General features: G+C 60.4%; 1 protein-coding gene across 1 annotated transcript in view; it reads left to right on the top strand.

Annotated features, from left to right (window-relative positions):
• SDK2 (sidekick cell adhesion molecule 2) overlaps window positions 1-14,770 on the top strand; it is a 56,647-nt gene that overhangs the window by 11,415 nt on the left and 30,462 nt on the right. Inside the window, exon 2 of the mRNA XM_054293172.1 lies at window positions 8,461-8,620. Within this exon, the coding sequence (XP_054149147.1) occupies window positions 8,461-8,620 (160 nt within the window). The remainder of the gene's footprint in view (window positions 1-8,460; window positions 8,621-14,770) is intronic.

Genomic DNA, 14,770 nt, shown 5'->3' with positions numbered 1-14,770 from the left:
CCATCCATCCATCCATCCATCCATCCTCCATCCATCCTGGGGTCTGCCATGCTCTGGGTGGGCATTCAGAGCCACTGAGTGCAGGTGTTGGCAGTGCCAGGACAGATCTGGCCACGTTCCACTTGCCAGGGCCACCTTGGCTGGGCTCGTGGTCTCTGCCTGGGCTTTCCCTGAGCGCTGCCAGCTCCAGGAATCACCCCCACCCTGGGAGCAGGAATGCCAGGACAGATCTGCAGCAGAGATGGATGAGGTGTGACACCTGCAGCCTGCAGGTGACACCAGTGCCACGCTGGGGACAGCTGGAGGAGGGGACAGCACTGGGGGCATCGCCTGGGGGCTGCTCTGCATCCCTGTGCAGGGACTGTGGTCCCCACCAGTGTCACCTGTACCCCAGGACAGGAATGTGTGCAGGATCTGGGGAGCACTGGCTGCTGCCATGGAGAGGGTGCTGAGGCCGTGGCCTCCCTGGCTGTGCCCTGCATTGGTCAGCTCGGATTATCCACAGGGCTGTCACCCACAGGGATGTCACCCACGGGGATGTCACCCACAGGGATGTCACCCACAGGGATGTCACCCCCAGGGACGTCACCGAGTGCCCCGGGCAGTGGCTGCTGCCAGCAGGGATTGTCACCAGGCATGGCTGCTGGGTGCTGAGGGGCCCTGTGGGGGTTTGGGGTCACTGTGGTCACTGTGCTGCTCCCCCAGGCGCTGCGGGGTCACCTGGAGGTCTCAGTGCCAGTGTCACAGGCTGTGGGATGTGATCCGGTGCCACAAACAGGGATGGCTGTGGCGACCAACATGGGGATGTGACCCGTGCCTGTATGAGGACGTGGGTGGCTAAGGGATGTCACCATGGGGACATGACCCCTCTGCCAGCCCATACCGGGGCCCTTTGGGGTTTCTGTGGGGTGAGGAGGGGGCAGAGCCCACGTCCCTCTGGCAGCTTCACCTTCCCAGAGGCTTAGGGGAAGGAAATTAATTTAAGCTGCAGCTCTGCAAATCCTGCAGTGTCAACGGGCGGGAGCTCTGCTGAGCAGCTCCTCCAGGTCTGCCTTTGCTCAGCCTCCCCTTAATCCCGTTACCACACCTCTGCAATCGGCTTAGGGCATGTAGGGAACCCCAAATCCCCTCCGAGGGAGCGCAGGGAGCGGCCCAGCAGGGCTGGAGCTCTGGGCTCAGCCCAGCTCCTCTATGGGGTGGTGAGCCCAGCTCCAGCTCCCTCTGCCAGCCCTTCTGGGGTCACGGGCACCTTATGGGTGTCCCCACATCCCCAGAGCTCCCTGTGACCCAAAAATCCTTTTTCTTGTGTCAGGAGGTGCCCAAGCAGCTGCACAAGTGCGCAGGGGGCTGGATGGAGACGAGCTGCCCCTCTCCAGCTGGGCAGGAGCTGTCACCTGAGCCAGGGACAGCTCTGTTTTCCACACGGCAAAGGAGAGGGATGGAGCAGCAGCCCCAGAAGTGCAGGACACCACATCTAGGTCCCCTCTGTCCCTCTAGGGATTCTCTGGGAACTCTCTGGGAATTCTCTGGGAATTCTGTGGGGTTGGGGAACCGGCACCTCAGAGGAAGGGCTGGGGATTGGGTGGGGAAAGGAAAAAACCTGGGACAGGGATGAGGGAATGGGAGCATGATGCTCTCCAATATTCTATGGGAACCAGAATATTGTGAGCCTCCTGAAAACCCCCTTAGCTCCTTTTAGTGGGAGATCAGAAGGAAAATCGTCTCCAGCTCTGTTTTCCACACAGCAAAGGAGAGGGCTGGAGCAGCAGCCCCAGAAGCTGCAGGACACCATGTCCAGGTCCCCTCTGTCCCTCTAGGGATTCTCTGGGAATTCTGTGGGGTTGAGGAATCAGCACCTCAAAGGAAGGGCTGGGGATGGGGAGAAGGAAAACCTGGTGGGACATGGATGGGAGAATGGAAGCACGATGCTCTCCGATATTCTGCGGGAATCGGAGCACACTGAGCTCACCAGCCCAGGAACTGACTCCCCAAAATCCGCGCCGTGTCCCCACCGCCTCCCACTCCCATCTCCGGCAGCAGAACCCCCCAGCCCGGCTCTGCCGCCGCCTCGGCAGCACCGAACCCCCCTCGTAAATAATTCAGGAAGCCGAGCGGCGTCCGCAGGGGCTGCGGATAAACGCGGTAAATGGCTGAGAAATGGAGCGTGTCCTCCGGGAGCCACCTCCGCGCACGGTGGCCGGGCCCCCTCTCCTCCTCCCGGCCCAGGTGGGGGCTCCGGGCCCGCCCAGGTACCCGAGCCACGGAGGAGGGGATGGAGCCGAGGCCGCTGGAGCATCGGGAATTGCATTTCATGGCTGGGCAGGCTGGGATACCCACCCGGCCCCGCGCTCCGAGAGGAGATAAGATTTGATTAAGAAGGCTGCTATTAATTTATGGCAAGTACACTCACGGCAGTGGAGAGGTTGCTTTTAATTAATAGCCAGAAGGAGAGTTTTAAAGCTCTTGGTCTCAGTGGGGGGAGAAAGGGAGGGAGGGGAGAGCGGGGAAGGAAGGGAACAAAGTAAGTTGGGAGGATTAATGGTCACATCTGCAATTATAAGTCTTTTTCTTAGTGAAAAGGGCAAAAAAAGGCACATCAAAAAACACGCTGTGGGTTGGGGCGTGTGGGGCAGCCGGGTTGGTCCCTGGGGATGGGATAGGATGGGATGGGATAGGATGGGGTGGGATGGGATGGGTGGGACTGTGCCAGGTGCCTTTGGCACTGCTCCATCCAGCCTGGGGGGACAGCAGGGGACAGCTGGGTGTCCCTGTGGCTCTGCTGGGCTCAGCACCGAGAGCCAACGCTGGGAGGGATCTCTTGGAAGAAATTATTCATTGTGAGGGTGCCCAGAGGAGCTGTGGCTGCCCCTGGACCCCTGGCAGTGCCCAAGGCCAGGCTGGACAGGGGATGGTGCGAGGTGTCCCTGCCATGGCAGGGGTGGCGCTGGATGGATTCTGAGCACTTCCCCAATGCAAACCGCTCTGGCGTTGGGTGACTCTGTAGTTTTGGCTGTGGTGGTGCTGGGATGAGGATGGATGGATGGATGGATGGATGGATGGATGGATGGATGGATGGATTCTGAGCACTTCCCCAACACAAACCACTCTGGCGTTGGGTGACTCTGTAGTTTTGGCTGTGGTGGTGCTGGGATGAGGAGGATGGAGCTGGGATGAGGAGGAGGATGGAGCTGGGATGAGGAGGAGGATGGAGCTGGGATGAGGAGGAGGGTGGAGCTGGGATGAGGAGGAGGATGGAGCTGGGATGAGGAGGAGGATGGAGCTGGGATGAGGAGGAGGGTGGAGCTGGGATGAGGAGGATGGAGCTGGGATGAGGAGGAGGATGGAGCTGGGATGATGAAGATGGAGCTGGGATGAGGAGGATGGAGCTGGGATGAGGAGGAGGATGGAGCCCTCCTGCCCTGCTGGATGTGGCTCAGGCTGCTCTGCCCCTGCCCAGGTGTTGGGAGGAGGGCGAGCAGGGCCCAACCAAGGTTCCCAAACCTCGCTGACTCATTCCTGGCTCCATCCTCGGCTCCCCCAGCCCCTCGGTCCCCTCGGTCCCCTCTGGCAGCACCGTCGCGCTCCGTGGCTCCCCAGGTGCTGGCGGCGCTCGGCATTTCAATTCCGTGTTTGCTTTTTATGAAGGGGCTGGAGCTGTGTCTCAGGAATACTAATGGCTCTGGCAGCGCTGGAGAGAGCCTCCAACCCCCCCTGCACTGCCACCACCACCAGGGACCCTGGGAAGTGTCACCAGGGCCACCACAGGGGTCGTGGTCAGGTGTGGTGGTGGCTCTGTGCCCTTGGGGACACGAGGGCCATCAAATCCCCCTGGTGGCTTTGCCAGCACCCCCTGACAAATTGATGCTTCCCCAGCTCACCTGGCACCTGACAAGCCAGGAATGGGATGTAGCCATGGGGTGGCCGCGTGGGCAAGGATTCACCTGTCCCCAGGGCCACCACGTCCCTGTCACCCCTGGGATGGCCATGAAGGATCCCCTGGTGCCACCTGAGGCTGTGACACCCTTGGGGTGCTTGGGGACACTCTGGTCCCTATGGGTGCTGTTTTGCTGTTTTTGGGGGCTCTGGGTGATGCTCCCCCTTCCCCAGCCCCCCCAGCTGTGTCGGCGCCGAGGACCCGTGTGGAGAATATGTTCCACAAATGAATAATAAAAACAAAGGAAAATTACCCTCTTATTGAAACTCGTTTTATGAATAAAACAATTATTCTGGTAATTGAAAAAATGTGTCGTTAAATTAAATGCAGTGGTTCCTATTAAAATTTTAGTGGATTTCTTCTTCTCCTCTGTTTCTTTTTCCCCCCCTTTTCTCCTTGCCTCCCTCCCTCCTGCCTCCGCTGGCGGCTAAAGGCTGGTAATTATAGCGGAGGGTTTCGCTTTCTCTTTATTGTTTTTTAATCTCTTCGTGCTGCGGAGCCAGCGAGAGCCTGATGCCGAGGAGATTTAGCTCCATCTCCCCGTGCTGGGGGGGGGGGCTGTGGTGGGAGCTGCTCGGTGGCAGTGCCACCACTCATGGCACCTCCTTTACTGGGCTGGCATCCTCCTTTCCAGGCTGGCATCCTCCTTTTTGGGTGGTGATGTCCTGGGAAGCTCCTTCTCCCCATTCTGGGGGGCCATGGTGGGAGCTGCTTGGTGGCAGTGCCAGGTGGCTGTGCCACCATTCCTGGAGAGGTTGGCACCTTCTTTACTGCGTTGGCACCTTCTTTACTGGGTTAGCATCCTCCTTTCCAGGCTGGCATCCTCCTTTTTGGGTGGTGGGAAGCTCCATCTCCCCATTCTGGGGGGCCATGGTTGGAGCTGCTTGGTGGCAGTGCCAGGTGGCTGTGCCACAGCTCCTGGAGGGGTTGGCACCTTCTTTACTGGGCTGGCATCCTCCTTTCCAGGCTGGCATCCTCCTTTTTGGGTGGTGATGCCCCAGGAAGGATGGGGGAGCCCTGGGAAGCTGTGGGGGCAGCAGGGACCTGGCTCTGCCCCCTCTCTGTGCTCCAGGCAGGGTATGGGCACAGCAGTGGCACTTCCAGGGCTGCATCCTGGTGGGACCAGGATTGTTGGGAAGGAGGAAGAGGATGGAGCTGTTTTCCCTGAGGCAGGTGCTGGTCCCTGGGGTTGGATGGGTACCTGGAGCCCGCAGGTGAGGGTGGGATGGGTCCAGGACATCCCCCAGGCCCTGGTGGGCATCAGCTCTGTTGGGATTCCTGGATCGTGGTGATCAGCAGGGCCGGGCTGGTCCCCTTGCAGTGATGGGACTGGATGTCACCCCAAGGGGCTCTGAACACAGACATGGCGACTGTGCTGTCCCCTGGGTGGTGGCGCCAGGCAGGAGGGGACCCGGCTGTCCCACAAGCCTCGGGGGTGGCCTGAGGGATCGGATCTGCTGCCCCCATCCCCACCCTGCCCCTGAGAGGGACGGGAACAGGAGGGGGCTGCACCCCCGTTCCCAGAGCCCCCCTCGGCATCTCCCCCGGCTTAACCCTCCCTGTCCTTCCCATCAGGAGGGATTTGGAGGCGGACAGAGGGCAGCTTAGTGCCCGGCTGGCCCATTAGGGCCGGGAATTAGGATCCATTACGGCTCTTAGGGAGCCCTGCCCTACATCGCGGCCCCAAAGCCCCCGGCCCTGATGTAACTAAAGCGCGGGGGCCAGGGCTGCGATCCCATTAGGCGGGATTAGTGCCGTGCCAGGGGCTGGCATTAAATTGTCATCGGCAGGGGAGGGAGAGAGGCAGGAATGTCCCTGTCCCTGTCCCTATCCCTGTCCCCGTCCCTGTTCTTGTCCCCATTCCCTGTCCCTGTCCCCCTTCCCTGCTGCCGGCCCAGTCCCGAGGGCAGGATGGGGACACGGGGGTTTGGTGGCACCTTTCCCTGCGGAGGGGACACTGCTGGCATGGCAGGGGTGGCACGGGGTGGCACAGGAGCCCTGCAGTGTCCCCGTGCCCGCCGGCAGATGTGCAGATGTTGCCGGAGCCGCCCCTCGCTGCCGCCTGTGTTTGGAAAGTGATGAATTTCTGCACCAACTAATTAGCCTCTAATTAGCAAGCGGAGTGTAAACAGTCACAACAGATGGGGGAGAGGCGGAATGAGCAGTAATGACCCTTCGTTTGTGGGGGGGACGTGGCTGTCATCCGCTGCCAACCCTCCCTCTGGGCCTGGGGCAGGGGGAGTGGCAGCTCCCATCCATGGTGGCACGGTGAGAGCTCCACGAACCCGGATTTGGTGGTGCCAGGGCCTGCCATGGGTGGTGGTGTCCCCAGGGAGCAGAGCTGGGATGGCAGGTGCAGCTGGAGAGGGAAACTGAGGCTGGGGGCCTGCAGAAGGGGCTGGTGATGAGGGGGACAGCGCTGCTCAGTATTGGGGCTCCCCACTCTTCTCCTGTCCAAGAATTGGTGTGGGCACCCCCTGGGGACACCAGGAACACCTGGAACACCAGGAACACCTGGAACACCAGGAACACCTGGTCTGGAGTCCTGGAATTAAGGAGCCACCTTCTCTCCCTGCATCTCCCCTCTCCTCCAGCCACCCCTGGAGGGGCACGAAACTCCCAGGAGGATGAGGAGGATCCCATCGAGCTCGGTGCCACCTTCACCCCCCTCAGGGGACCCGCAGGACCCCCACCCCGCTGTTGGGCTGGGTTTGCGTTCCTGGGGGCACGGCGGGCACTTCAGCCCGGAACGATCCCATCCCATCCCATCCCACCCGTGCGGAATTAGGAGCCGCCTCTCCTTCTCTGCGCCGTTTTTCACCCCTTAATGCAGAACAGATGGCTCGGGCGCTTCAAAGCGTGATGAGCCTTAGCTGCTTAAAATCAAATTAGGATGGATGCGAGCGGCGGGCGGGCCCAGGGGAAGGTGCAGCGGCGGCGGCGGCACCCTGATCCCAAACACCTCCAGGACACCTCCCAGGTGTGTCCCAGGTGCTGGGTGCAGGGGGTGCACTGGGCATGCCAAGTCTCAGTCCCATTGTGCCCATGGAACGCTCAGCTGGGCACTGCCAGCACAGCCTGGTGATCCTGAGGGATCAGAATTCCAGCACAGCCTGGTGGTCCTGAGGGAATCAGCATTTCCTGAGGACCAGAATTCCCTGGGAATCAGAATTCCCTGAGAATCAGCATTTCCTGAGGAATCAGCATTCCCTGGGTTTCCAGCCCCTTCTGCCCTGCCTGGATGCTCCCTGCAGCTGCGTTGTGCCCAGTGGATGCCAGCCTGGTGCATGGCTCATTGACTGGTTCCATGCAGGAGCTGTTTGGACCCAGAGCTGCCATCTGGCTGTAACACGTCCCCATCTGGGCACTGCCATAATCCCAAGGTCTCCAAAGGGGTGGCGTGGGTGATGCCCCGGCCTTGCAGGTCAAGCCCTGCCGTGATGTGGGGACATGTGGCGTGCACAGGTGGCACAGGTCCTGCTCTGGGGTGTTCCTGTGACCTCCGTGGCATCTCTGTCCCCACTCCTGGGCACCCTGGGGGTGGCAGGGCTGCCCTGAGCTCCCCATGCCAGGGAACAGCATGACCATGGATCAGGCTCACAGCAGTGGTGCCAAACCCCTCTGCCCCTGTGCCACCCAGGATGTGCTGGGCTGCCATGCCCTGATGCCCCAATGTCTGAATCCATCCTGGATCCAAGGCAGGGACACCAGGAGGAGTGAGAGCTGCCCCTTCCAGCTGGAGCTGCTGAAGGTCAGAGAGGAAGATTGAATTAAGGAGCCACAAGCTGCTCCTTCCCTTCCTCGCCTGGCATCCAGCACCGCCGTGCCCTGCCCTTTGCCAGGCAGGGTGGTGCAAATCCCCTGGGCATCTCCATGTGGGTGTGCAGGAGAGGCACCCCCAGTGCAGCTCTGGCTCCCACAAACTCCTGTCACACCCCCAGGGTGCTGGGCACTGCCTTGGTGCCGCTCCCAGGGATCCACGGCAGCAATTCAGCTCGAGCAGACAAGAAAGCAGAGCCCTACCCCAAAGAAAAAACCCAGAGCTGTGATTGAACGTGCACTTGAAAGCTGCTGGGGAATATGAATGTGCCTTTGAAGTAAAAGGGCTTCCATTTGTTAAGCAGAAAATGGAGCTGTGTGGTTCGATTTATAGTTTTACTTAGCAAATAAAACAGGAGAGGAGTAAGTGGCTGCGCCTCGCTCGGCTCGCAGCCCCTCCGCCCCTTCGCCCCCCGAGTTAAAAGCTCCGAGATGCTACAAAGGGAGCTGGGAATAAAGCAAAGCACAGCTCAGATAAACCTGCAGCGGGCTGAGCCCTTGAGGATGGGCTGCTGGAACGGCTCAGGGGGGGACGAGGGACAGGGAAAGGGGCTGGGGCGGGGAGGGGGCAGCGGGGTGATGCCAAAGGAATCGCGGAATGTTTTAGGCTGGAAAGGACCTCAGATCATTTTGTTCTGCCCGGGGCAGCAGTGCTGGGTGCTCCATGGGAATGTGGGGCCCTGATCCCTGTCCCTCTCTCCCCACAGACGATGTCTCCCCGTACTTCAAGACGGAGCCGGTGCGGAGCCAGGTGCACCTGGAGGGGAACCGGCTGGTGCTCACCTGCATGGCCGAGGGCAGCTGGCCCCTGGAGTTCAAGTGGCTGCACAACAGCCAGGAGCTCACCAAGTTCTCCCTGGAGTACAGGTGAGTCTGGAAAGCATGGTCAGCCATCAGCAGGGCTGCCCAGGCAGGTTTGGAGTGCCCAGCCCTAGGGGAGAACTGGAGCTGGCACCCAGCTCTGGGCTGGGGACACGTGGGGATGGGGCACAGCTGGGACACGATGACCTTGCAGGTGTTTTCCAGCCTCAGTGGCTCTGGGTTCTGAGCGTTCCCAAGCATCCGTGGCAAATCCTGCCCGTCATGCTGCTCCCTGGCAGGTGCCAGTGCCAGGGCTGCCATCCTGGGAGGTGGCACAGAGGCTGCTCTTGGCAGCCCCGGAGCTCAGGCTCTGTTTGCAGAGCAAACGGGACTTTAAGCAGGTCAGCAGCGGGGAGGAGGTGTTTGCACAAGCAGATTAACACCTCAACGCCGGGCTGTGCATCACAGCCCCCGGGGCTCCCTGTGGGAGAGTGCCCGGCTCCAGCCCCCTGTGCCAACTGCTCCTGGCACGGAGCGGCTCCAGCCCCTTGGAGACGGCCTTTAAATCAAGGCGGGCACCTCTGGCCGTCTCCTGCGAGTGTGTGTGTCATCCTCTCTGTTTTAATCAATAATTCAGCCTGAGACAAGCCGTTCCCCCTTCCCAGCATCGAATCCAGAGGCTTCGTGTTGCTGTAGCAACGCTGGGGCTGCTCCGGGATGCCGGGAACGCGCCGAGCGTGGCTGGGGATGGCTGTGCCCTGCTGGGATCCTGCAGCCTGGGCCCTCCCTGGGGACTGTCCCCTCCTGAGCGTGCTGCTGCAGCTCTGCAGTGCCCTGAGTCCCTGCCTGGGGGACGCCCTTGTCCCTTGTCATGGTGTGGAGGTGCAGGGACCTGTTGAGCCCCTCCGTTCCCTGTTGGGGATGCAGCCCTTTCCCAGGCAGGGGAAAGGAGTCAGGACCTGCTCTGCCCTGGGAGTGGGTTGGGATGCCTGGGGGTCACCTCCAAACCCAGAGTGGGCATTCTTGTGGTGTCACATTTTATTTCAATGGTATGTGGTGTTAAAATGTAACACCACGCGTTCTGCCTCCTTTTGCTGAGCTCCTCCTGCGTTTGATCCGTGCCTCAGTTGATCCTTCAGCAGGAAAGGGCCCAGCAGTGGCGTCTGTGCTCTGGGGTGCCGGGCAGCTCCACATCCCTGCATCCCTGCATTTCTGAATCCCTGCATTCCTGTATCCATGCATCCCTCCATTCCTGCATCCCTGCATCCCTGCATCCCTGCATTTCTGAGTCCCTGTATCCCTGCATCTCTGCATCCCCAAATTCCTGCATCCTTGAGTCCATGCATCCCTGCATTCCCACATCCCCACATTCCTGCATCCCTCCATCCCTGCATACTTGCATCCCTGAATCCTTGAATCCCTGCCTTCCTGCATTCCTTCATCCCCAAATCCCAGCATCCCTGTATCCCTGAATCCATGCATTCCTGCATCCCTGCATTTCTGAATCCCTGCATCCCTGCATCCCTGAATTCCTGCATCCCACCATCCCCACATCCCCCCATTCCTCCATCCCTGCATCCCTTCATCCCCCCATCCCTGCTCCAAGGTGCCTCCCCTCCCCTGGACCCCCCAGCTCCAGCGCTCAGGCAGAAAGGATTAAGGCAGGGAGCGAGAACCCAAGCAAACAAACACGTGGGGAAAACCCAAACCCCAAACAAACCCAGCACAGCCAACGGAGCAGAGAAGGCACCGAGCAAATCCCAGATCCCTGCTGGGCTCCCCTGGGCCCTGCCAGCATCCTTTGGCTCTGCCCGCGGCTCCGTGGGGATTTGGAGAGTGGGGACGAGGGCTTGGCTGTCGTGCCTGGCACTGGAGGCTGCTGGTGAGGAGGAGAAGGACCAAAATTAGTTATGATGGGCAGAAATTGAATTTTAATAGAGCTGTCGGTGGCACGGAGCCAGCCCGCTCAGGCAGTGGGAAGGTTGTAATTAAAAGTTAACGAGTTTAGAAACAGAGAAATCCTTGGAGAGGGGAGGACTGCTGCTGATGGCCAGGGAGGCTCAGGGATGGCATTGGCCGTGTGGGGCTGGGGATGGCTCTGGGTTTGGGGTGCACCAGTCCCTCCCAGCTCGGTGCTGCCGTGTGTCCGTCAGTCCAGGGACAGGAGGACATTCCCAGAGTCTGGCTGTGCCCATGAGGACAGGAGGACATTCCCAGAGTCTGTCTGTGCCCATGAGGAAGGGTTTGGAGGGGACAATGTGCTGTGGGGGCTGGCTGGGCTTGGTGGCATCACTCATGAGTCCCAGCCAGACTTGGTGGCTTCACCCCATGTTTCCCAACCAGGGCTGAGTCTCCAAGCATTCCACCCTCATCATCCTCACTGCTGCTCCCCAGCCCCTCTCCTGAGCAGGGCATCCCTCTGGCTGCAGTGCCACTCGTGCATTTCCCATTTGGGGGGCTGTGGGCAGGGGCTGGCTGTCCCCCTGTCCCCCTGGAGCCGCCTTGCTCGGTGCTCAGGGCAGTTGGAGGAGCTCAGGGTGGTCAGAGGAGCTCAGGGTGGATGGAGGAGCTCACAGAAGAGCTCAGGGTGGTCGGGGGAGCTCACGGTGGTTGCAGGATCTCAGGGTGGTCGGGTCAGAGGAGCTCAGGGTGGCTGGAGGAGCTCAGGGTGATCAAGGGTACTCACGGTGGTCGGAGGAGCTCAGGGTGGTCGGGTCGGAGAAGCTCAGGGTGATCAGAGGAGCTCAGGGTGGTTGAGGGAACTCGGGGTGACCAGGGGAGCTCAGGGTGGCTGGAGGAGCTCTCGGTGGTCGGGGGAGCTCAGGGTGGTCGGGCCGGGGGAGCTCAGGGTGGCCGCGTTTCCAGGGAAGGAGCCGCTCTCCCAGTTTGGCAGCGTTTCCATGGCGACCGCCCTTTCCTTCCCGCAGCGGTTCCGCCGCCACCGGAGCGGCTCTCGACGCTCACCGGGGCCAGGTGGGCACCGGGCCGGGTCTGTCCGTGCCCCGGGCAGGGCAGCTGCGGTGTCTGTGCCTGTGCCTGGAGCTGATCCCTCGGGAGCATCCCCGGGGAGCGCTCGGCTCTCTGAGCATCCCCAGCCAACCTCCCCGAGGAGCATCCCGGGGGATCCGGTGCCATGAGGGACTCCAGAAGGCCTGGGGAGCAGCCCGGGGCTGTGTGCTTGTGGAGCCGTCCCTGCGGGATTGGGCACCAGCCTGGCTCTCGGTGTGACCACGGGCTCATCCCCCGGAGCATCCCTGGGGATGGAGCATCCCAGCTCGGATCCATAGCATGCAGAGCTGCTTCCCTCAGGAGGATGCTGGGGGATGGAGCAGGAGGGAGCCCCGAGGGACTGAGCAGCAGCCTGGCTCTGTCTGTGTGTGTGTGTGGAGCCATCCTCCCCTGGGAGCATCCTGGGGGCTTTGGGGGACTCAGAAATCACTTGGGACTGTGGAGGGCTCAGGAATCACCTGGCTCTGTGTGTGTGGAGCCTTCCTCCCCTTGGAGCATCCTGGGGATAGTGGGGGGCTCAGGATCAGCCTGGTTCTATGTGTGTGTGTGTGTGTGTGTATGTGGAGCCATCCTCCCTTAGGAGCATCCCTGGGGCTTTCGGGAGCTCAGGATCAGCCTGGTTCTGTGTGCCATCCCCCGGAAGCATCCCTGGGGCTGTGAGGAGCTCAGGAACCACCTGGCTTTGTGTATGTGGAGCCTTCCTGCCCTGGGAGCATCCCTGGGACTGTGGGGGGCTCAGGATCAGCCTGGCTCTATTTGTGAGTGTGTGTGTAGAGCCATCCTCCCCTGGGAGCATCCTGGGGCCTCAGGGATCAGCCTGGTCCTGTGTGTGTCTGTGTGTCTGTCTGTGTGTCTGTGTGTGTAACCATCATCTCTGGGGCTGTGGGGAGCTCAGGATCAGCCTGGCTCTGTGTGCCCACGGATCTGTGATCCCAAGAACATTCCTGGTGGGTGGGATGGGATCAGGAACCACCTGCCCTCCGCTCCCTCCATTCCCTGTCGCTGCCATGGTGTGCACAGGGCTGTTTTCCCATGGGATCCCTGCTCTGGGTGCCCCACAGGGACCCCCCTCCGGTGCCCACTCTGTGCCAGCAGCCCAGGTGCCCCCGCACTCAGCTGGGTGCCCCGGCCCAGCCCTGGCTGTGCCTCCAGGATCCCTCCCGTGCTGGGCTCCCCGGAGCTGCTGGGATGAGGAATCACGACATGCAAATCAGGCAGCTTGATGTCTTTAATGAAATCCTCGGAAGGGAAAGCGCTTCTCTGGTGAATTGAGGATATTTATTTCTCATACAAGAAATTTAACATGCAGATTAGTTGGGGCTGGTAATTTATCACATGAGATTGTCCTATTAAGGGCTGCATCGAGTCCTGCTGCCTTTGGAAATTACCTTACACATAGATTACCTCTGGACAGACTCCCATCCGTGGAGATGCATCCTCTGGCTCCTAAATCAGCCCTCGTGCCTCCCCTCATGGCCTGCACAGCTGGTGCAGGAGCCCAGCAGCCACTGAAGGATTCCCTGCCTGCTCTCAGGAGCCCAGCTCCCCTTTGTGGAGCTTGGAGCAGTGTCATTCCATCTCTGGCTTTGCCCCAGCTCCCCTCTGCCAAGCAGGGCTGGCACAGCTGAGCCTCCCCGTGCCATCCCATGCCAGTCCTGGGGTGGGTTTCCCAGCACGTGGTGCCTCTGATCCAGCTCCATCTCCTTTCTGTGTGGGCTCACCCGGATTTGGGGCAGATTTGAGGCTCTTCCAAGCCTTGCTCCTCCCTGGGATGTTTTGGGGTGTCCCCTGGGGGTGCAGGGACAAAACTGGATGCACACACAGGACTCTGATGTGCCTTTATGGGCTGGTGAGGATCCCAAATGTTTGACGAGGATCCCAAATGTTTGATGAGGATCCTAAATGTTTGATGCCCAGAGTTTGTCCCCAAATTATGTCAAATACAGAGCCAGGAGCCTCTGAAAACGCCAGGCCTGGGGCAAACAGGATGGATCACCCCCAGATTCCTGCTGGGATCTCATCCCTGCTCTGGGGGCCCAGCTCTCTGCCAGCCCAGGTGTGATGCCCATCCCTCTGCCTTGGGGGGCTAATTACCATGCAATGAGTTAATTAATGGCAGCTGAAGAACATTGGAAGGTTGCAGCCAGGCTGGGTGAGAGCCCTGCAGGGCTTTCCTGGTTCTTGTTGCTCCAGCCTGGCCTGTGTCACTTTTGGTGCCACTTTTGGTGTCACTACGGGTGGCAAAGCCCCAGGAGTGCTGGTGAGGAGCGTGGGCAGCACGGGGGGAGGATTTTCCTGGGAATGTTTGTGCTGAGGAGGCTCCTGCCTCTCTCTGTGCCTTGTTTGGGACTTTGGGGGCACAAACATTGGCATGAGGCGCTATGGGCACAGGGCAGCGGTGCCAGTGAACCACAGCAGTGTCAGGGCTGGCAGGAGGCACACGCTGGGGATGGCACAGGATGGAATCTCCTTGCTGGGATCCTAAAGGGAGAGGACAGGGACTGCCAGAGCAGGAGATGCCCCCGGAGCTGGGAGTTGGCCAAGCCCGTGCTCAGCAATGCACCAGAGCCCTCCGGATGCCACAACACGGATCGAGGCTCGCCCCGTCCCTGCTCTGCAGGAAGGAGGCTGATTAATACACGGGCATTAATTATTAAATGGCTCATTGTTCTGGCAGGGCCAATTGAGGCAGCGATTTACGGCGCTGCCAATTCCCACGGCCGAGGGAGGGAAAACACTCCCGGGCAGGAGCAGAGGCTGCGGCCACGTGGATCCAGAGAGAACCCGTTCCAATCGGGAGCTAATTGCGATCCAATAGCCCAGTTAAGCGCGGCTGATGGAGCTCCAGGGGCGCCTCGCAGCCTCATCGAGCGCTGGCCCGGAGCAGGGGCCGGGACACTGCTCGGATGCTCCGAGTCGTTAAACCTCGGCTAAGTGTGTTTTAATGCTCACTTGACATTTCATTATCCCACAGTAACCATTCAAACACGCGGCCCCTCCAGAATTAATTAGTCGTTATGCAGGATATTAATCAAAGGGGACTGTGCCAGTGCTGCTCCCACCCCAAATCCGATCCAGCTGTTGCTGTTCCCGGGCGGTGTTGGAAGAACCTCACAGATTTCAATTTGATGGATCAAATCCTTTGGCTGCTGCTTTTCCCGGCCCTTCTCCACCCCCTCAATCTAAGAATAATTCGGCAGCGTCAGC

Source organism: Melozone crissalis, unplaced genomic scaffold, assembly GCF_028551555.1.
Source record: "Melozone crissalis strain CALT ecotype California unplaced genomic scaffold, PUWL_Pcris_2 ptg000129l_1, whole genome shotgun sequence".
Taxonomy (NCBI): Eukaryota; Metazoa; Chordata; class Aves; order Passeriformes; family Passerellidae; genus Melozone; species Melozone crissalis.
Note: the sequence above shows the minus strand (reverse complement) of the source record. Positions and strands in the feature narration are given on the sequence as shown.